General features: G+C 45.7%; 1 protein-coding gene across 7 annotated transcripts in view; it reads right to left on the bottom strand.

Moving 5' to 3' along the window:
• Positions 1–23,863, bottom strand: part of LOC101794161 (voltage-dependent N-type calcium channel subunit alpha-1B) — a 297,197-nt gene that overhangs the window by 155,530 nt on the left and 117,804 nt on the right. For all 7 annotated transcript variants that reach the window (XM_072025248.1, XM_072025247.1, XM_072025249.1 and 4 more), the window contains 3 exons: positions 23,067–23,158; positions 20,723–20,875; positions 16,346–16,533 (listed from right to left, as the gene is read on the bottom strand). In XM_072025248.1, coding sequence (XP_071881349.1) covers positions 16,346–16,533; positions 20,723–20,875; positions 23,067–23,158 — 433 coding nt within the window. The remainder of the gene's footprint in view (positions 1–16,345; positions 16,534–20,722; positions 20,876–23,066; positions 23,159–23,863) is intronic.

The raw sequence follows: 23,863 nt of genomic DNA, 5'->3' as shown, positions 1-23,863 counted from the left end.
TGCTCTATCCAGCACATTTTCTCCAGGCACCAAATTACACCTGCTGAGCTCTTCAGCAGAGTAAGACCTTGGACAAGACGTCATTAAGGCAGCAAACCCAAATTTGCTGTGAAAGGCTTTTCTTAGTTCAATCTGTGGAATTAATGACTACCCAGTCTTTTTACAACATCGTTACAGACTCAAATCAGGTTTAATGTGGTTACTTCTCTAGGTTGCCCCATGGCCCACATTACTATAGCATCCCAAAGCATCAGTCTTCAGTTACAGAAAGAAAAAAGTGCTTTCACGGATGGACAGTGAGGTATGTAGGCTTCATGTGAACTTAACAAGTCCTAGTCCAAATCTAACTCATCTGAAGTCCTTGAATACATACCTGTGGGAAAGCATAAGCTTTATCTACTCGAGGCAAGAAATATTCATTATTATTTAAACTATATTTTTAACTGGAATCCCTGGTGGAAAGTCTGGGCTGCGTTCAACTGAAATCTTTAGAGATAACAGGTCTGCACCAAAATCCAGCCTAATCAACTGCAGACCCATGCATTCACCAGAACATGAGAGGTTTGGTTTAGAACCTAAAAACAAAACAAAACAAATGAACAACAAAAAAAAAACACACACCAATAACAACCCTCAAACCTAAAACCTAGCAGGATATGAAACAGCTTTATTGTATTCCACGTTCAACACCGTTCCATTTTCAACAAAGATGGTCACAAAACAGTTCTTAAAATACTGCAACCCTCAGAAATAAGTTTAGGGGGCTAGGAAGAAGCAAACATGGCCTCATCTCTTTCAGAAGAGCTTTGAAATATTTTTTCCCTCTATTCCATGTACTTATTTATCAGAAAAGTTATTAAGATTAATTTATTTTCAAACATTTATTTTTCTCCCTTTTTTTCCTACCTTCCCTTCCCTATCTCTCTGCATCAAATGAAAACAGAAAGAAAAAAATAAATTTTTTAAAAGGCTTTCATCTTTTAAATCTTTTACATCTCTTTTCACCCTGAAATACCAACAACCCCTGCACTGAGGACAACTTTACTTCTATCCCCAGCTTTACAGAAGGTGAAATCGGGTCACAGGAAGGTGAGAGGAAAGCTGCTTCCACATTTCTCAGTAGACTAGTACGAGACCCAGGAGAGAAAACTACCTGAAGTTCTAACCCCATTTTCTGGTTTATCATATAAAATATCAGAATCTGCAAAATAGACGTGTACTTGTTTTTTTTTTTTTTTGATAGTTTCTGCTTAAATTCAATCTTGGCACAATGTCAGCCCACTAACTTTAGTTACTGACTTTCAGATGTTACGGTCCATTTGCAGAGAGCATCTGGTATTTAGCTCTGCAGGGACACGACAGCCAGGGAGTGCTGGCGATTGACCCTTCTGAGCAAAATTAAATTGGCAGAGAGGTGCACGTCCGATTGATGCTCAGGGGTTGTACTACCCACAGGAGGCAGATGACAGAGCACCTGCCTGGTGTGCTCATCTGTGTGAAGGAGAAAACTAAAATGGGCTGGTTAATGAAATTAGTGGTCGGCCCAAATCACACTCCTGCACATGCTGCATACACTGAGACAGAGTTGGACTGGGATTCAGATGATCTTCCTGAGCATCTTTCTGCTTGGGAACAGTGGGATCAGGTCCATCCAGGTGCCCCTGCATGTAGAGGAAGTGATTCAAAAATGGAAGAGCCCCAGGCCAGCAAGCTGCAGAGAAATCTGGAGTCAGGAATTAACACTGGTGGTTTTGTCCACTTATGTGTGTTTTGAGGCAAACTCCCTAGCTGGAGGGCTCCATGTGTGCCCTGGGCTGGACAGGACCTCAGGAAGCCCTAAAGCCCATCTGAGGTCCAGCTAACAACCAAAGGTTGGAGGATCTGCCAGCCTCCTCCTCTACCACATTCCAACTGTGCCTTCTGTGCCTCTACAGCAGCTCCCACGTGGGTTTTGGATTTTAGGGGCAGAGGACATGTTTTCTAGGGGGCCCTTTGGGATGGGATAGCTGTTGTCCTGAGAGTCAGCATGTAAAGAGCCATGTAAAGAGCCCACTGCCCACCTGCTCTTTTTACATTTAACATTGGCCAAAAACAATCAAATCCTGAATACGTTGTCTGCTCAAAATGAACTCTCTGGAAAGAGGTGTTCGAAACTCCTGGCAGATTTACACCCAAATCAGCGTTTCTGTGTATATCCTCTCCTTCACAGAAGATGTTTGAGTTATTCTACTCCTTTCCCCCGCAGGATATGGGTCATCCCACCAAACTGTTGTAAGAAAACAACAACCCACCTTGTTCAAAGCCTATCGCCACTGCTTGGATCGATCCATAACTCCTGGTGCCCAAGCAGGCATCAGAAAAAAAAAATATATATCCACAACTCCTCTGAGTCTCACAGCAAAAACAATGATGGTTTGACATGGAGATCATCCTTCTGCCCCCTAAAAGGGGGCTTTGCATCCAGCACTGCAGTCACCTGATATTTAGAGGAGCAGAACAGTTATTCACTACTAGAATGAAAATAAAATCCAGAATACTTCAAAACCTGCATACAAAGTCAAACTGCTCATGGCGTGAAACCACACAGAATCAGCCTCAACTACAGAATTTAAAAGCATTGGCAGCACCAGCCATGGTGAGACACCAGGCCTGGCATTAGCTCTTGTCCTCTTGGCCCAAGAGCCCAGCCAAACCTGTAACAAGGTTGGGGTGTTAAAGTTAAAGGATCCCTATAGAGGTTGTGGTGGAAGCGTACCAACAGACAATTATCCCTTTGGGTTTCGATGCTTTAGGATTCAAATTTTCTAGCTTTTCTTTCCAATGACGAGAGCTAAAATGTCCCAAATAGAGAGGAAGTGAGTTATGATTCTCTCAAGCACATAATTCCAGGAACTGGGCTTTCAGAGGAAAGCATCCAAATGCACAAAATCAACTCAAATAACAGAAGATGACCATTGGTAAAATCCTCAAAGCTTGCAGCATTTAAATTTTGCTAGGATATTGCTAGCCACATACAAGCATGTACTAAGTACAGTTGTTGCACGTGGTAATAACGTTAATTCAACCAAATTAAAATAGCAGCCAAATTCTTCTCTTTGTTTCTCCCCCTACCCTTTCTAAAGGCGCACAGATGGAGAGACTGAAAAAGCAAAAATGTTGATGGTTTATGCCTTGATCTGAAGGCTTATGGCACCAATAAATCAATACATAAATATGCTAACAGGATTTCTTGATAAAAAATTCATTCTATCCTCTGATAGTGTGGACTCACTTGGTTGCTTTATTCATGAGTGTGCCTGCCTGCCCAGTGCTGTGAAAGCCTCATTCACTGTCAGAAATTACAGACAGGCCAAGGGACTCTACCCACTTACTTTTACTAATCTCTGTCTCTTTTCTTTTTTTTAAAAAAAAAAATCATCTTTGGACTTTAATGATGAATGTAAACTAGGTCTAAGCAGCTCCCATCGAAAACAGGCAATGTGTGTTCGTGCTAAGGAAGGTCAGACCTATGGTGGAGTACCCAGGACAAAGCTCTACCCTAGCAGTCATGCAACCACCTACCCTTTGAACCACCCTGGGCTGTCACAGCACAGAACTTGTCAGGAACGTGCATTTTATGTGTGTGAGCATCTTCTTCATGGTCACACAGCAAGCTAGCAGCACAAAGATGAACAGAGCCCAGGATGTCTGAAGCTGTAATCAGAGTCACCCAAATGCAGCTCACAGGCTACTTGCCACCTCCAAATCCTGCAGCTCCCATTTGGCTGTGGGTCCTTAGCTGCGACAGCAGACCAGACCCATCGCCAATGATCCATGGTCAGCCCAGAACTATCATGGGGAATCTGCACCAAGCCAGACCCATTTATCTCAAAGCCCTCAAAAGCAACGTCTAGCAAATAACAAGCCTCCCCCACCTGCACTCAATATTCTCTGTAAGTTTAAATGCAAATTATTGGTAAAAATCAAGTAATTCAAATAGTTTCACCTACACGTGACTCAAACAGAAATGCTAACGGGCAGTAAATTCTTCCAGCAAAACTTCAGAGCAATCTGTTATCAAAACCAGCACTGCAGAAGCCTCACATCATTGTCTTCAAGTCTTTTCTCCGAGCACACAGCCAAGTCCTGCTTTCTGGGAAGGAGGAGGCCTTGTGTCACCAGGTGCCCACAGAAGGAGAGCACTGAGGCTGCTGGAGTTCGGCTGGGGAGAGTTTGAGGAGTGGCTGCTCCTTGGAAAACAGGCACTGCTTTTGAGTTGGGGATTCTTGGAAAGCAAGAGTGCTTTGTATCTCACTCATTGCTTGAAAAGACTCATGCATAAGTAAAGTTACTCTCAGAATAAATCCAGGGTTCCCTTGAAGCTTTTTCTTTTGCTGAGAAACCAACCATCAGGTTGGCTTCAGGTACTTTCTATCTTTCATCAAATAGCCAAATTTGATCCAAAAAGCACTCTTAAAGTCACAAGGAGGGCAGAATGCACACAATTATGCATGCTCAGACATGACACACATATTTAGAGTCTAGTTTCTCAAGGATATGTGCGATATTTACATAAAGATTCATTCAGACCACAATATGAATTCTGTTGGTGTGGTGAGTTGATGCAGAATAAGCTTTCGCTCAGCAGCCCCTGTGGCCTGTACCCCTAAGTCAGCAGGACAGAGCTGGTCACACGGACTGATTCCCAGAACACTTAACAAAGAAACCAATACTCAATCATTTTCTGACAATAACCATGGGAAATTGTGGATCAATGTCCCAAAATCACTGCATATAACGACAGTCCTCAGAATAGTGTACAGGCTTGCTTGTCGTCGTCAATGTAGATCTAGAGTCTTCCTGGAAGAATAAAGCCTTTATACCTCAAGCACTGATTTTCCCTCCAAACATCGCAGGCAAAACCTTCCCGAGAAATTTTCAATACCAGAAAACTGTTGAAATGAATTAAATTCTTGATTCTATTGCATAAAATATGAACAATAGACTATTGTACATGTGCATTCCTCAGCAGAGAATTGGGTTTGTGCAGAGCATGGATCTATTTGGGTCAGGCCACCTTCTCATTTTGTCTTCTAATGAGAATACCTTTAGCTATACAGCTTCTCCTCTAGTCCATTATAAGCAAAAAATGTACTTGAAGATCTCTCTACAGCCCACAGAAAGAGCTAGAGCTGAGAGTTTGGCCACACAAACTTCAAAACACAGCAAAATCTTCAAGTCCAACAATTCTTTGTTAATGCAAACCCTACTGCTCAGGGCAGGAGTCCAAAACTGTTTTATCACCACCTTTATCCTGTTTCAGACAAAAAAAAAAAAAAAAAAAAAAAAAAGTGGTAGCTGGTCAAGATCCTTTTTTCTCCACCTAAAGATGTTTTACAAGGTTTTATGTAGACTGTAAAAGGGGAAGGATTGTCTGCTAAAGGAAGAATATATATATTTTCTTAACCATGAGACTTGACAGATTGTTCCATATTTGAATGAAAACTGTGAGATTCCAAATCTTAAGTGTGAAATTATTTACTATGGTATAAATCATTAAATATGCAGAAAATTATGAAACCAGCCCAAAGCCGTTCTCCATATTCCAACAGCGTTCACTGGGAGGGGCACTCATGGGACAACCAGCCAAAGATTTTGCCACAGACTATGCTCATAAACAAATCAACCCTAAAACGAACACATGCCCAGCTTTTTGGCTGTGTTGATCAGCAGATAACTTATTAAAAGCCAGATGAGTTCAAATGCTTACACCTGTCCTGCTGGGAAGCATCTTGTCAAGAAAGCTGGAAATATCCTTTTATTTTTTTTGGTCTTGGCTTCCTCCCATGCCGTATAGAGCAGCTGTGCAAGCCTGGTCTCTGCCAGAAGGTCTCGCCACACTTTAGGCTGTCCCAATAATTACTCCTTGGTCCTGTGAGGAGCTGACCGACCTCTGGCCAGCGAGCTCAATGCCTGGCTACGGCACCACAAGCCCTGCATGGCATAATTGCTCCAAATTTACCTGCTTCACTGTTGGGAAACAAATAAGCATATGTTTTTAATCCAGCTAAATGATAACTGGTTTAATCCTGCTAAATGGCAGCATAACAGCCAATTCAATGGGCTATACCCATGCAGACACTCTCACCCGTGACTTTTCAGTCTGGTGTACTGGGTCTGGCTGGGATGTCAACTTTCCCTGCAGCAGCATGGAAAGCAAATTATCCTTATCTCAACCTGTGAGTTGTTCTTTACTTTACTTCTTCCCCTCCTCATCTAAGGAGGGGGAGTGAGAGAGCAGTTGTGGTGTTTAGCTGCCTAGCATGGTAAAACCACCACATCTGGACACCAGGTAAGGTGGATGTAGAGTTTCTCTTGTTTCATGAGCATGTTGCTTTCCACACTTACTGGGCAATTTCCTCCTGAAAGAGAGCTGCAGAGTGTTTGCTGGACTTTGGCACAATGTTGTTGGAAAAAGCATCTGGATGAAAACCCCACTTCAAAGTCCCTATAGCCCTGGGAATGTTATCTGTTGGAGGAGAAAGGAGGAGGGAGGCTGGCATCTCTCAGTTGAAGGAAGGCAAAGGAGAACGATGACGCCTTCTGCCAAAGAGCAGCTTCGGCTTGCACCTGGTTGCAGCACCCTTGTGAAACATGCCAATAGAGCACCAGGCTGTTCCCTGCCTCTCTACCACTGACACAACGCAGGAAAAAGCCCCAAACTCACCCTTTGTGCAGTTTTCTCTGCCTAGCACCTCCAGCCTGTCTTGCACCCACACACTGAGTATCCTGCTCACCCCACTGCCAAGCTGCCTGGAGACAACACCATGACCCCAGGACACCAACATTGGACCCATTACTGCAGCCTGGCTTGGGGCTGCTTCTGTTCATCTCCTGTGCCCCCGAGCATGTTGTCTGCAGGTCAAAGAACAAAGACACATTCTCCTGAAGCCCGTGCACATCCAGCCTCTTCTGCAGTAGCTCCTAGCTGCAGATAATTTTGAGTTGCTGTAGGGTCTACAGGAGCAAAAAAGTCCCCACTTTTTTTTTTTTTTTTTTTAACTCCTTTTTCTTCTTTTAAAGAAGTGTTCTGTTATTCTCTTCTACTTCAACCACAGATGTATCAGCCATGGCATAAACAGGCTGGCATGCTTCTGAAAGCACCCAGCTGCCTTTATTTCCCTTTGTAGGAAACCAATTGTTGGGCATGTAAGAGAGCTGCTTGTACCCTCGCTGCTGTAATGTTGTCAAGCTGCAAGTGAATTTCTTCAGCTGGAGTTTTCACTTCTTGGCAAGCACAGATGATTAAGCTGTTGTTTGGAGAGATTTTCATTTCTTTTCAGAGAGCAATTGCTCCGTTGAAAGGGCTCTTTAAGTTTGTATGATGTATGTCACTCTCCTGCTCTGTATGTTAAACGTCTCCCATTAAAGCCTGGGGGTGGCTGCCCCACAGTCATTTGGAACATATCTTCATTGAGACGTTAAAGAAAATGCTGAAAATTCAGCGAGGCACTTAAACCCTGTCTCAACTTTACACATTTGTTCAAGTGGTTTTCTGAGCAGGGTAATCTGCTGAATCAGGGCTGAAATGTCCAATCCTTTTAGCCTTAGAGAGAACTTCCATGTGGCACGGGGTCAGACAGTCTGTTTTTCCAGACAGATGGAGACCCGGGCACGGTCAGAGAAATACATCAAACCTGTCTTGGCATCTAGACATTTCAAAGCCATTCTAGCCTTAGACAATCTCCCCGTTTTCTGTTATAATAACTTTGGATTTAAACAAAACTTTCTGGATGAGGAAGCATGCAAAGCATGCCATACAGTAATACTACATCTCTAAAAGATCTAGGACTTCAGCCCTTTGGCAAACAGGCCCTACAGCCCTCCAAAATCTAGTGGGAGGGGGAGGAAAGCATGAATAAATGGATATCAGCCAAGGCAGAACTGAGAGCAGAAGTCTGTTGTACAGACAGGTCATCATCCCCCAAGGACCCACCAGGCGTGCAGATTCCTCCATCTACCACAAAGGTTCATCTCAGGAGCCAGCAGAGAAATTCAACTGAGCAGGTAAAGGTTGTGCTGCTCATTCTGTGCTCTCCGCAGGATTTTCAGCTGAGCTACAAGCCTGCTGATGAACACACCAATTTATTATACTGCTATATATTACACGCATCCAACTAGGTCTCTTTAGTAATAAACATGCTACCCCAAAACCTGGTGTTGGATTTTGCTCTGTGGGAAATGCAAGGGAGAAACCCAATCCACCTTCTGCTCATGAGCAAGATGCTTGGGATGGTTTGGACATGGAGCTCCATGGAGGGTTTTAAGACATGAAGAATTTAGTTATTTTCACATTGCCGTTAGGCTGCTGCTTGGCAGCAGGACACAAACAGTAGGTGGTTCTGTTTATAAAAGAATTTTTGAAATCTGGGAAAGATGCTGAGGACTATGTGACTGTCGCAATCAAATGATGATAACAATCTAAATGAATGAACATTGACCTAAAAGATTCATTTTCCTACACAATAACAATCCTCCCCACTACTCAAACCAAACATATATTGCAACTACACAATGAGGATGGAACAGGCTTAAGTCGAGCAGGAAGCATGGGTGAAATCCAGACCTCTATAACCAGTGGGAAGAAGGTCTTACACACTGACCCACCCAAGACCCCAGAAGAGGTATAAATGGGGCACGGACATTGCCCTGACCACCTGCCCCTTCCATCAGGATGAGTTTCACACGTGGCAAAACTGCAGCTAGAACTTCCAGCGTGGTTTTGTGCTTGAATTAAAGGCTTAGCTGCTCTGCTCTGTACCTTTCTTACATGGGCTTGGTCATTCCTAGGTAGGTCCTCTAGCAGACTTCCAGCACCAGCACCAATCTGCAGCCCCCACTGAGCAGTAGGGAACAAGAAAGGCTTTCTCCCTTCTTCTCTCCCAGCTATTTCACTATCGCACCAATCCTGCGCTTAGAGTTGCTGCCAGACTCTTGGCTCGCTGCTCCTCATTCTGCCATTGCTGCCAAATATTCCTGCCAGTGATCGGTTATACCAAAGCACCAGAAATCAACACTTCCCCCACAGCAGCAGTGAGAGGCTGGGAGTTATCCATCACCCTTGTGAGCACATAGAAAATGGCTGACTCCTATTAGCAGATTACAGTCATCCTAACTGAATAGTAAATACAATTTAACACTAACAACATTAGGGGATTTTCCCTTCTCCATGAGACTGCAGGGAGGAAAAGAGCACGAGCACATCCACACAGCACCTAAGCCTGGCACAGGAGCTCAGCTCCCACATCCATTCAGTGCCTGACTCCAGCACATGTTACATGTGCACTGCCAGCTCTGCCACCACTGCTTGGACCTGGGCATCTCCCTCGGCTCTCAGCACATTTCCCAGAGCAACTTCACAGTGATGGTAAAAGTTTAGCATTGGAAAACACCAAGTCCCAGAGGTGATCTGTCCCCTAGACAGTTTTATGCCATATCCATACATACTCCCTGCACTCACATTCCAGCTTTTAGGCAAATGCTGCATTCACAGACAGCATTTCAGTTCATGCAACACATTTCAGAAAGCCAAAGTAAAGGCAGAGCATCCTTTTTTTTAAATGCTGCACTGTGGTCTTGTTGCTGTGGTGCAGGTGCTAAAGCCAAGCTCTTTGGTTTTGGGGGCACTGCTTTTCCCAGCCCCAGGTCCTGGCATCCCAGATTTAGGCAGAGCAGATCTTGCCCCTCAGACACAACACTGAGTGCAGAATGAAAAAGAAACCTTGTCAGAAAGGTGTTGTATGATTCAACATGGCAAAACAAAACCTTCCGTTATCCTTAGTCTTCCTGCTGAAAACATAAAAAAAAGCATTTTAACCAATATTTTTTTCCCTTTTCCTGGCTGGCCATGCTTTTGCTGGCTAAACAGTTTTATCCCTTGAAACGTTAATTCAGAACAAGGAGAGCTGATGCACACACACAAAGCATGAGCACAGGAGGCTGAACCATCACAAACCCCCTCAGCCAGAGCAGGCTGCCAGCCCCAGGCCACACAAACAGCACCGTAAACAAAGCCTCATTTATCCTCATCCAGCTCAGTATCTAGCTATTACAGATTTGTGCTTTGCAGACTGGCTGCAGGTCACTGCTAACAGCCAGCAGCACATTAGGTGATTTAGCAGAGAGGAGCAGTTTCAAAGCCACCTCCACCGAGTCCCACAGGGTTTGCTGTTGCTCTTGCTGCTACACCAAAGCAGGCATGACAGTCACGCATTAGCAAAGGCAAGTGCATAACCTCACAGGAAACCACAATCGTGAGCGAATGGCCAGCAAAAAGCCACTTGTAAGCCTTAACTGACAGGTTTAAGAGGTGCCTGAAAGTGCAGAGGCTCTCCAGGCCAGGAAGAATTTCACAAGCAGGCAACAAGCCAAGAGGAACCTTAGCACCAAGTCTCCAAGGTGAGGGGATGCTGCTTTATGATATTTGGGTAAAACAGATACCCTTCAACCTCTACATTTCCAACACATCCACCACCTATGGTTGGGCTGGAGGTAGAACAATAATTACATCCTGACCTTCCCTTTCTGTATCTTTATAGGAATCAGGAAATTGAAAGACACAAAAGAGAATGAAAAATACCAAGTGAATCATGAGCTATTCTAAATTCAGTGAGGGTATAGTTCTAGTTGGGATCCAATTTAGGGTAAACTTACATTTTATTTGAACTGCTCATTCCTACTTACAAGCATATTAGGTTAGGCCCAGTCCACAGTCTTGAAATACCCACTGGACACTAATATTTGACAGTAGGAAATAGAAGAAACAGGAAAATCTCTTGCCATTAAGATCAAAAGAGAGTGAGTGTACTCTTTGACATTTTTCCTTTCCTGCAAGGAGTCCCTATTTTGCAAAGCAAATTCCACCATGTATCTTTGAGCTCCTGCAGAGGAAAGATAAAAGGTGAAAACCCAGCTCTTTGAAAGTCAACATCAAGACTTCTACCAGCTTGAGGTCTGACCCATGATTTTCTGTAGGAGAGCTGGGACCACAAAGCTCCAAACCTCGCTCCTCAGCTCCTTGGAAACTCAACCCACACCTTCACTGCGAAGGCACGACTGCACCCACAGAGGGGTACGTATGGGTAGCGTGAGCAGGGCTGGCTGTGTAACGACCACAGAGCAGAGCTCAAAAACTTTTCCAAACCCCTGAGTATATAACAGAAAGCATTGAGCCCCAGCTAACCACAGCTACGGTGTTATGTCTGGTGTAGCAATCCCATTTAAGGTTACCAATGTCTCTCTCCCATCCAGTTACAGGCTCAGCAGAGTAATTGATGCTGTTACATAGGGTAGCAAAGCGGTGTTTTACATGGGGGAGTTTGTAGGCAGGCACAACACTTCCTAGGTTTTCTCACTTCGTTAAACAAGGTGAGGTTCCCACAGTAATCGGGATCAAAGGGAAGAGAATGATGGATTCAAGGTCCTTGCATGGCAAAAGCTGAGAATCATTGCTATAGAGAGAAAACCAGGAATTACACTATCATCTCTTTAAAAATCGTATACCTCCTAACACAGCCTATATCAGCAGTATGCAAGAGAAGAATCATGACTATTCACAAATGCTGAGCACAATCAAGATGATCCAAAATACCATTATTTAATTAGAAAACTATGTGTGGAGGAAGGTTGGGACAGATTTGCCTCAAGCAAAATCTTCTTGAGAGCTTTATCTGCCCTGTTTTTAAAGGGCTCGCATGCCAGGGGCACCACGTTTTCTCTTGCTGACCATATGCATTATTTTATCCCACCTCCATACGTGTCCCCAGTACTTCGCTTCGGTTTTCTTTACCTTGTCCCTGCACCTTGGTTTGCCAGCAACTTGGAATCCATCACTGGAGGTGTTCTCCTCCCTCAGCAGTGCCAACATTGACAGCTATGCTTACAGCATGAGAACAAGTGCAGCGTGGTAATAGTTAGCATATTAAAGAACTTTATGAGCACTAATTAATACATTTACATAACAGTCCCAAGAGACAGTCTGCTCACCAATTACTACTTATCACAATAACGGTGCTCTGAGGCACAAGTGAAGCAGACACCACAACCCCTGCTGTTTTACATCACTCCCAGCCCTAGTGTGATGCTCTAGGTGAGCTTTACTTACCATGGGAAGCGCCTATCCTGAGCAGCAGAGGCATGCAGAGCCCCGCATCAGCACCACCAAAGTGGGATGCATCAGCCCGGTGCAGGAGCTGGGCTGCTCCATGTTGCTGAGAGGCACACCTGTCTCTAGACTGCTGTGGGACTAAACTAGTCCCAGTTGCACCAAAAAAAAAAATAAAATAAAAGGGGTTGCTACTCCAGAGCACCTTGTACTTGAACAGCATTGCTGCCCACAGGGACTGGTGCTCTAGGCAGACTTTCCCTACTTTCCCAATCTAGAAGATGCTCTGCCTGTACTTAAGGGATCTCTGATCTGCCTGCACTGGACTACACCAAAAAAAAAAAAAAAAAAAAAAACAAAAAACACTGTTCACAACACCAGACTGTGACATTTAGTCCTCTCACCGTGGAGAAAAATAATGACAATTTATTCTGTTTTAATGTATTTCCAGATCATGCTGAAAGCCTAGAATGCACTTCATTTGCAAGAGAAAAGGTGCTTCCTTGTCTCCCGTCCTCAGGACACAGCAGCTTCCCTAAATCACCTGTTGCTCCTTGGACCTTTTTGAGTAGGAACAGGCCACAGCTGACAAGTCTGCAGCTCACAGAAGTGCTTATTTGGAGATATTGCTCTGATGCTATTGCACTGCTGATTCAGGAGGGAGTTTTCCCCAGCTTACTCTCAAAGCATTTCACCTGATTGATGATTCAGTCTTTTTGCTTCGAGCATAAATCACCTTCCAGATAAAGGCTTGCTAGAAAGCTTTCATTGGCCCCAATTAAAATGTAACTCCATGAAAGTCTAAACAGTGGATCGGCAAGGAAAAATTGGGCTGAGATTTGTGAACTAGTATTCTCCCTGACCTCCTAATTCCTCAATTTATCACAGGAGAAGGAGCGAATATTCACGAGGTAGATTACTTACTGCAAAGCCTTGCCTTTGATGGTATTTTTCTCTAAATCTGCATGAAGGCTGTATCTGTACCACCTGTGAAGTCATCTCAATCCTTTGGAAATGACTAAATAGTCCTCGCAAAGAACCTCCCACTGGAACCTTTGGAAAAACCTGAGCCAAACCATCCAACTCAAGCCCAAGCTCCCTCTTTTGTGAGCATCAGTTTACACAGAACTCCTCAGCTTGCCTGTTGCCACCACAGAGCCAGCATCTAGCAGGCTTATTTTTCTGTCTCAGAGCTGCTTTCAGGACAGAGCCAGCTCTGTCCCTTGGTTAAGTTACTGCAGTACTGGTGAAGCATGTCTCACCCTGCGACCCACCCCAGCCATCATGACTGCAAAGAAAAAGAAAAACCTAGCTGCTCTTAGCACCCCACATAAAAGGCCATAGCAGGAAAAGAGGAGCAACAGCAAAGCCCCATTGATGCAGGGCCATCAATCTATCACTGTTTTGCAGAAGGAAATGAATGGCCCATTAAGGAAGCAGTCTGTAACCTCAACTTCCCCATAATGGGTCTCCATCCTAGACTGCCTGGCATCGAAGGGATTTCAGCTCTAAGAATGGACCCCGTGCAGGGCCATCTGCTTTAACAGCAGGAAGGGAAAGGGCTTGCAAAGACAAGGCCACAAACCTACCCCAGCCAAGCAAGCCCAGCCTGTGGCAGTGGTCATACAATGGCTGGGTTAAGGCTGAGCCTGAGGAGGATGTAGTCAGGTGTCTAGTTAGCAGGACAAGAAACCCCAGCTTTTCTCCTTATTAATGCATAGTCACAGTTTACATAGACTGCATCTTGCAGTCCCACTGCCTTTTGCGAATCTTAAGCAACACATTGAAAGGAGGTTCATAGCTCAGCTCTGACACCTGGGGAACGCAGGTTTCCTTAAGGAGACCAGAGGCTGAGGCTAGCAGGAAAATTCATTTAATCTCTGCAAAATTATTCTGAATGCATGTGGCAACGTCTTATGATAATCCAGTATGGGTCCCATAGGAACCCAGCTAATTCCAACAGCATTACTGACAAGCACAGGCAGGGCTGAGCAGTGCTGGAAGGACTGGATTTTGCACTGCTGCTACCTCTGCATCCACAGACACTCGCCACACCAGGCTTGCAGTCATTGCTGCAGCAAGCTTTGGGCTTTTGTTTCATTTTTACATTTGACAAACCTAGAGTGGGCACAGAATAAACCAAGATAAAAGCCAAGCAGCCAGAAAACAGCAGATGACTGAAGCCGTGAAAAAGTTAAGGACTGTACAAAGTGGATCTTCTCTCCACCCACACCTTTCCTTGGCTGCTAACCTGCAAAAGCACAGCCAGCTCTTCAGCAAGCAGAGCAGCACAGGACGGGGTGACAGCGTGGAGGGGAGGGCCAAAGAAGGGGGCAGAGCTGGCTGCTGGTGTCGGCTGTGTGCAGCCTGCCAAGTGGCCCAGTAACACTACACACACTGCTCATCCTCCACCCTGCAAGACCATCCAGAGATCCTCATATCTATCAGAGATGTGAACCCACCAACCATTACAACCTAACCCGGGGTCTGAGGCAAGAGCTGTACAAAGCCTGGCATTGTACAGCAAATATGTACTGCATCTCATCCAGGCATCTGTTTCCAATTAGATTAATGGACATCTAAAATGATACTATAATAATTTTCAAAGCAACCCCCAAAATCAATATCCCAATACTAAGCTCTCTCTCTTTTTTTTTCTTTTTTTTTTTTTTGCGTATGGTACAAAAGGCAGTTTGGGAGAAGATGATCTAATACACCACATATTGATTAATCAATTCCAGCCAGGATGCTAATGGGCTTTTCTTACAACAGTTGGCAGTAGAAGGAGGCAGTGGGATTGTTGAATGAGAGTAGGAGAAACCGGTTGTGTGATGAAGTTTCAGGGCAAGGGGAGGGCATGCAATGGGGAAATGAGCCCTTCTTGAGATCACTCTAAGGCAAAGACTTGGAAGAAATGAAGGAACTGAGCAACAAACGGTAAAGGTAATAAATCAGATATATTGGCTTCAAACACAGCAGAATTGTACCTTGCAATTTACTGTGGTTGATATTAATAATACTCTCCTGTTGCTACAGAAACCCTCACAGGAAGGTCTGCAAACGAGCCCAGCATGGGTCCAGAGTCTATAATGTAGTAGACTGAATATTTTGTCGTCCTACCAGACACTGAAATGATCTATTAATGCCTACTCCAGTTATTTTTCCACATTAGCACTTTTGTCTAAGACAGGGTGGGGTAATTCAGATCTTCCACACGTAGCTGTCTCACCGCCTGTCCCCATGCAGTCAACAGAAAGCAGCAGCTGCTGCAGGCATACATTGCTAAATCATCATCATTGCTAAATTATCATCATTCCTAAAGTGAGTTGGAAAGTGCTCTCTCCTTCATGCCCCTGGACTTGACAAAGCCCTTTACTACCACCGAAAATGAGAGTACAAACCGGACAGACCATCCCCCAACCTGTTACACCCACTGTGGAAATACTGGAAATATGGGAAGATCCAAGCAAAGCATGAAGCTGGGGACAACAGGTCTGCGACAGGCACACAAGTCCCTGCTGACTCCCATAGAGAGGCTGGGCACACTTCACAAGAAAATAGAATACAGTCGCTGGAAACCAGCCGGAGGGATCTATTCCCAGCCTGTGTAAATCACCTCCTGGTCCACAAAGAAGGCAAAGATTAGGAGCTTGCCTCAGTACAGGACACCTCAAAAGCCTAAGTATAAATTACAGACACAAGCGACAGCATTACACTACCAGAAATACAAAGTCATTCAGTTGTTTGTGTGGGGTTGTTCCACCTTTTTAAGAAGGAGAGCAATAAAACTGACCGAGAGGTTTTGACCTTGAGTGGTTGCAACAGTCATGGTTCTGGCTGGCAGAGCTGGAGGCAGCAGAGGCCCTACTGACACAATTCAGCCTGGCGTATCTTCTCTTTAGCCAGGGTCATGCCAGGCATGAAGGTGATGGATAGGGCTTTGCAAAATTGTACTGATGTTGTCAAAATCAGTACTGAATCTCTATGCAAAAATCCAGCCCTCACCGTTCATTGCTGCAGATTACAAAGCCTATCACAAAGGCTGGACCCAACTGAGAGAGGAAACCTTCAGCTGCTAATCAATAAGAAAAAAAAAAAAAAAGCACAAGCACAAACTGACTTCTTTGTCCTGCAAACCATTCTTAAACTAGTGCAAGCCGTACCAGCACCCCCACAGTCGTACAGCCCCATCAGCAGACTCACGTTGTAGAGGATGTCGGTCCATCCCTCCATGGTGATGCACTGGAAGACGGTGAGCACAGCAAAGAGGATGTTGTCGAAGTTGGTGATGCCGTAGTTGGGCCCTTGCCAGTACTCCCTGCAGGTCGTCCCAACCTCACACTGCCTGGCAGGGGGCTCCTCTCCGCAAGGAAAATCTCCCACCTCGTCGCCTGCAGGGGAGAGCAGAGGGGAGAAAAAGTCACCGACCAAAGCCAGGCAAGGCAGCTGGTGCTGCCGTGTCCTCCTTGTGCCATCACATGAGACTGGGTTATATTTCAGGCTTCCTTGTGCCACTCTGGGCATGTACAAGATGTTACACTCGTGAGCATTTACATGTATATCCTGCCGTGCTATAAGGTGGCAGTTTAATGGCAGGGTGGAGCAGAGCTAACCCCAAAGTGCTCACAATTTGCAATTAATTCTTCAGCCATGTCATATGTAGAATCTCAGAGCCATGATAACATGGGTTGGAAAAGACTTTCAAGATCAGCTTGTCCAACCTGACCTATCGAGTTCCATCTCTAAACCACGACTGTTAGTGCCACAAATGAGAAAAACACACACACACAAAAAGCACAGTGAAGTAAAAACAAAGGCATGGGAATGGTGCAAACAAAGAGACACTGAGACACAGCTATGCTGCATAAAGGTGTATTAAAGTGCTAAATATTGGCACTATAACATTATAACACAAGGGCAGGTTCTGCACTCGTGCCTTACACAAGAGCTGCTTGCAGATGGCCCCAGAGCTGTCCAGACGCTGGACCACAGCTGCATGGGGAGCCTCTGGCTGCATTACAAGGCAGTACACCAACAGCTCCAGCCCCACTGTAAGCTTTGTGTTTCTGCCCAAAGGGCAATGCTGGCAGAGGAAGCATCCTGCTACCAGCTTGACTGCAGCAGGGGTCACTCCACAGACCCAGGGAAGCAAGGAAGAAAAAGTCTGTTGTAGTTAAGGACCTCCAGAGACGGCCAAAAGAGTGGCCCATGTCTTCCAGGGCCAGCTGTGACGCATTGCAGCCCTCCAGAGACATCGTCAGCACCAACAGAGAGCAGTTGGAAAACCCAGCACTTTATTTTTCTAAAGCAAATAAATACACTAAGCAATGTTCCTATTTACACAGAGATGCAATTCTGGAAATATTAAATGGTTTTAAAAGTGACATGTTATGGTAATGGAGCAACAAACTCCACAAAATCAAATTCACCAGGGGGGAAACAAAATCAGCGCTAACAATAATTAGGAGTAATCATTCCATAGAGCAAAGCCTGCAGGAGGAAAACAAGACCGTCACTGGCTGCAGGACGTGTGTGTGTGTGCGTGTGCGACATTTTCCTGTTGACTCAACACCTTAAAGCAGGGCATCTCTCCCCAGCTCCCATATGGGTCACCACAGGCTTTCGTAAGGGCTTGGTGAGACAGGGCTGCACAAAGAAAATATCAAATCTGGCTCTTGCAGACCGTTCGTGAGCGTGCCTTAACAAAGGATCCAGTTTTCTCTCTGTTTGGCCTTTTGTTACCAGGTGGTGCTCTGAAAATGCGACGCACATCCTTGTTCTTTTTGAGAGAGAGATGCTGACGGACCAGAACCAGTCCCTGCTCCCACGGCTGGGGAAGAAACGGGAAGAAATGGGAGTGCCAAGGAAAAAAGGGGGTTAATAAACATGATGTTCTCCTTTCCTCTTTTCTCCTTCAGCTTCAGGGCACTTGGGCTGGGTGAGGAGCCACAGAGGGCAGTCGCTTAAAACCCCTGTGTCAGCAGAGTAGGCTGCATAGATGATGCAGGGAGAGGAAAGCAAGTCAGGCACTGGAAAAAGAAAATTATTTTTTTTTTATCCATTTTTCATCAAAATTAAGAGGTGTTTTCACTGGCTCAGAACAGTCTGTCCGTCTGAGTGGCAGCAGCCCTGAATGACCCATTTGCCGTATTTTGGTCCCCAGCATCCCTCTGGTGCAGACTATTACTGACCTACCCAGGGCTGCCGGGCTGTCAGGGCTGCAGCAACATTTACTGCTGACACCTCCACAGTGAGCTGAAGTCATGGCTGGTACCACTCATCTGGCTCCCAATTCCAGGGAAAATCTCCGGAATTTGCTCACTTTGGGGATTTAGAACAGAAACCAGCGTGAGCAAGCCCTCATTCGCTAATCTGCCACCCTTTGACAGAGGCATCTCTTTAATGAGGTTCACATTTCCACGCTGAAGTCAGCCTTTGGAGCCCGTGGTATCAGGCCTGGGCTCGTTAATGCACCTCTTCGGAGCCGACGAGCACTTAGGAGCGAACGGCTGGGCTGACGGCACCGCGGGATGCGCGGCTGCTCCGCTCACAGGGGACCGCAGGGCCAGGAAGCCTCGCTGCCCTGCCCTTCCAGAAACACCACCGCGCCGTTTCCTGCGCAGCAGCTCGAATCGATCCCCGTAATTCGCCCAACAATGGACGCATTTCCCCTCAAGAAAAGCAGGGGCAGTGCCCGTAAGCGCAGGTGCCTTCTGCACCGCCAGCCTGTGCTGCCGCCGAGCCTCCAGGTACCGCGATGCCACGATGCAAGGTGCACAGCAGCATCTTTTGGCTGTGCTCCCAACTCCTATCTGGGCCCCCCCAGCAAGCAGCAGCCACTTACACCCAATTTGTACATGTGGCAATTCTGTCCTCAGCCCCCAGCTTGGCATGGAGACCTCTCAGCCTTCACCGAGGTCAGAGAGCTGTTTGCAGAGAACAGGAACAGCACTGGGGTTTATCTTTCCATATCAAGTTAACCAGTTTCTGAAGGGGCAAATAAATAAATGAATTCTTCTTTTGCCCACTGGCGACAGCCACCATAGCAGAGAACGAGGCGCAGAGCCCAGCGCTCCCAGCCTGCAGCCACCACCTGCAAACCAGGGCTGCAAGAACTCACCCATCTCATTCCAGGGATGCAATTCAACAGATGTGACAACACCCCTTGAAAATGCAAACCTCTTCAGAAGTGCTTCCTCCTTCCCCACCTCAGCAAGAACGTTGCTACATCCTACACACCGACGCTGTCGCCGGTGTTTTTCCTCTGTGACCGCTGCAGTAGCCTGAGACGTCGCAGTGAGCTGAGGCCTCTTCTGCTTGGCACCAAACACACGCACAGCAACAAGATTTTCCTCTCCTACAAATCCAGCCTGAAAATTCACTTCTTCCAGGAAGCACCATGTTTTGCTTGCAAGCAATCTCTAAACACCTGACTGTCCTTTACAAGTTGTGTTCTGTTTTGCTAATGAACATAAGCAAGAGAACAATTTCTCCCTGCTTTTGCAAAGCTCTGTGTAAACTGAATATATTAAACTATTTCCATGTTGTTGTTTGTTATAAAGCCTTGCGAAGGATGCCCAGAGATTTGGCTGGGATGTTCTTTTATTACCATTTGAATGCATATAAATAAATCAATATGAAGACCTATTAGTGATAATCACTGAAAATACAAGACTGTGCTTTAAAGACAGTCAATTATACCTTAAATTGCAATCTTTTGGAGACAGGAACAATATTTCCATCTGTGGATAGTCCAGATAATCAGCACATATTAGCACTACTCTAACAGGAATATTAAAAAATTACATGGGGAAAAAATGGCTTTTGTTTGTCTGTGTGCTTTTAAATTGAAACAAATTCGCTGAGCCTGAGCACCTGCTGTGCTGCCAAGGCTGCACGGTGCCCCTCACCAGACCCTCTTCCTATTCACCTTCATGACCACTCCCTGCCCTGCCCTGTTTGAAGGACATTTTTATCCCTTCTCCATCAGAGGGTCCCTTGCCTTCCATTTATTTACATTTTTTTTCTTTTTCTTTTTCTTTTTTTTTTTTTTCCTTTCCTTGCTCCCAGTCTTTTCACCCTTCCTGATCTCACTGATGTTCTCATACCCCAGAAACCTTCCAAAGAAATTCCCCAGTCAGAAAACTGTTCAGAGAGCGAAACCCACTGAAAATGTGAACAGAGACCAACAAACTGAAACAAAAACCAACCCTTCAACAAGCTGGAACCACCGGAATTTGTTTCTGCATGTCTCTTATGAAAAAGAAGTCTCCCATACCAGGAGGTCCTAAGCACCTTCATCTCACTCTTGTGTAGACTGACAGCAACCCAGCAGCATCAAGATGGGTGTAAAAGTGACAGAAGGATCTGTCCCAGTGCTTGTAGGGGGGAAAAAGTCTGTCAACTCTTAGAGTAGGGGGGTAAAGACAGAGGGAATACAGCAAACACTGAGAAGGAAAAGCAACGTAAGAGCAGGATGGAGAAAAGCATCTTATGGAGATGGAAAGCAACCCGATGAGGTGATGGGGCCTGGAAACATCAAGACAATCCACTGGGATGGCAGCAAAGCCCCAGTCTCACCTGTCTCGTTGGAGAAGCAGGTTTTGTGAAACTTCCCCATGTAGAACTCCAGCCCGATGATGGCAAACATCACGATGGCGAAGAAGAGGAGCAGCCCGATCTGAAGCAGGGGCACCATCGCCTTCATGATGGACTTGAGGACAACCTGCAAACCTGTGGGGCGGGGAGAAACAGGTAGTCAGCAAGGGATGGAAAACAAGGGTTGGGGCAGGAGGTAAGGGGTTGTCTAAGGGCAAGATTAGGACTGGCAATGTCATGCAGTGCTGTGTTTCCCGGGGGGGCTGTAAAGACAACACTACACGCATCACACTCTGAGGATGTCAGACACACAGTCAGGAGTTACCTTTTTCTGACCCTCTTACTTCAGATCACAGACTCAAAGCCCTCCTAAGCTTCAGAGACACAAAAAGGACTTTTCCTGCTGCCAGTAAAGTCCGAGGACTCAGCTGGGAGCTGAACCAGGCCCTTAAGGCAGATCCTGTGACTGTGGGGGTGGCCTTAGGCCTGCTTCCAGCAGAGCAATGCAGAAGCAAAAGGAAAAGAGACCCAAACGCCGTCTTCCAGGGCTCTCCATCTACAGCTTTTTCACCGGCTCTGAAACTCATTTTCAATTAAAACCAGAAGAGATAAGGCTAGAGAGGCTGGCGAGATGGAGGTGTCAGATAGCGTCACGCAGACGCACATAACAAAATAAATTCAGCGATAACTGGCAGCTGAGAGCCACCTTGGTGGCCCGCTCGGAGGTGCTGAGAAGGAAGGGTCATCAGTGCCTTGCCACCTTGTTCTGTGCAGCTCTACCGAGGTCAACGTGGGGCACACAAAAAAAAAGCATTAATATCCGTTGGAGAGGAAAAAATACCTGGAGTGTAGAAGAAAAAAGAGTATAGGATGCTCGTAAATGAATGAACCTCAAGGCCGTACATTTTTAAAACGGGGTGGGAAAAGCACAGGGCACACAGCATTTGCAGCATCACTAAAACATGAGAGCAAAGGATGCTGTATGGAAAAACGCTGTGCTGGTCCAGGGCATGTCACCAGGCTGGAGAGCATGTATCCCCCCAGGACGGGGACACTCCTGTGGGACCACAGCCCCATGCAGGGACACTGGAGCCCAGTGCTTATGGAAACACTTATACAATTACTTTAGTCCCTCTTCCTCAATACCGAAATCAGTGAGCAGATACTTGTGTCGGCTGGAAACAGTTTGTGTCAAAATTCCCCAGCTTGAGGCCTTTTCCCCCCCCATAACACTCATCAGCAGAAGCAATATCTTTCACTGGAAGAACTGCCTTATGTAGAGAAAGAAGAAAATATTTCAGACACACAAAGCCCATTCTGAGCTACCCTATTATAAAAAAACATATTGGTACTTCCACAAACCTTACTTCCCTGACATCCTTAGACATGGGCAAGACAAACATAAGAAAGAGCCAGCAGCACCTCCTTATTAGAGACCCTATAAATAAATAACATTTTTCCAAAGCCTAGCCAAGGACCTGTGCTATGTGGGGATTCAGACTGAAGCCCTGCCTGCAAAAGGATGCTGATTTCAGGTTTTTTTGGATGCTGTTAGTATCTGGCATAACCCCTTGCTAGATCTCTATGGCACTGGCATTTCAGCCCCAAGGTAGCAGAGCTGACACCGCAGCCCACAGCCTGAGAGGAGAGGGGCTGCCCAGGGGTTAATGAGGAGCATCCCACAGAGCTGAGGGGTTTGCTGCAGGGAAAACCTCCCTGTTCCATGCTCAGAAATGAAATATGCTCCTGACAGCCATCCCCTCTAGCAGGCAGAGAGCTGGTGAGCAACGACAGGCAAAAACGCAATAAGCAATGGTGCCAGGGCTTGGGCAGTCTCAGGGCATAAGCAAGACAATATGCACCTCCCCATCAGACCCTTCACTTTGGCATGTAAAAAAGATCAAGTTGCCAATGAGAAGGCAAGAGTAAGTCCTATCCATTCCATGCCTTAGTTTTTTCCCTGGTGCTACAGAAGCAACAAACCCCCCAGCAGGGCGTGAGATGCTCAGCTGAAATTGTTGGAAGATCCAAGCTCAGGGCTAGGGGCCTGAAAGCTGCAAAATTTTGGTCTCATGGCTTTGTATCTGAATTGAAACAATCCAACCCCAACGGCACAGGCGTCCCAGGACAACTCCCTGCCACCCACCCGCATTGCTGAAATCAGGCGCTATCCACAGCCTGGGGGAACAAAACCAGGAGCTAGCAAAAACAAGGAGCCACAGACCACAAAGAAGCAGAGGAAGAACATATTGCTCAGAAAAGCATACTACACCCCAAAAGCTCTAGAGCCCTTTGGCTGTGAAGGTGACATTATCATGGCACTCACTTGGGATTCCTGACACCAGCTTCAGGGGCCGCAGCACTCGGACAGCTCGCAGGGTCCGCAGGTCAAAGTCAGTCCCAGCAGTTGCCAGAATCCTAATGTCAAAAAAGAGAAGAGAAAGAGAGGGGAAAAATGGGATTAAATGCAAATTCCCGTTTCCAAAGCGTGAATAGACATATTCAGGCTGCTTCAGATTTTATACCTGTCATTATATTGAAAATTGTATCTGCTGGAAACCAATAATTTGCAGAGCTGCTGAGCTTTAATCAGGCTGTAAGAAAATCCACAGTATCGGCTTGTTTAAGAGGCTGCTTACACACAGCGAGCAGGCCTGGCTCTGGCCCTTAGAGAACAGCACCCTGTACTTACAGGAAAGAATACACCATTTTAAGAATGAGACAGTGAAAAGAAAATAACCCCCTCAGTTACGCCAGAAATTACCTGCCAGGGCTTTTTGCCACAATAAATTCAGGGATTTCTTAGGTACCAATGCGTGGTGTTTCTTAATATCTGAAGTAGGGTCTGGTTATATACTTTATCTGAACAAAAATTAATTTCACACTGAGCACCTTATTCATGGAGACCATCCAGAGAGCAGGGTGCATTTCCTATGGTATGCTGTTGTAACCTTGGTAAGAAGTACAGATCCCAAACCCAAGTGATTCTTTAAAAATGAAATTTCTTCAAAAGATGAAAGAGCTTTGGCGCTTTGGGACACAGTAAAGGAAGAAATATTGTCACAGTATCCACAATCCACAAAGACATGAACTCCTTGATTGAAGAGCTGCAAGACACACATT

The sequence above is a fragment of the Anas platyrhynchos genome, chromosome 18, assembly GCF_047663525.1.
Source record: "Anas platyrhynchos isolate ZD024472 breed Pekin duck chromosome 18, IASCAAS_PekinDuck_T2T, whole genome shotgun sequence".
In the NCBI taxonomy this organism is placed as follows: domain Eukaryota; kingdom Metazoa; phylum Chordata; class Aves; order Anseriformes; family Anatidae; genus Anas; species Anas platyrhynchos.
This window is presented reverse-complemented; position numbering and strand designations above follow the sequence as displayed.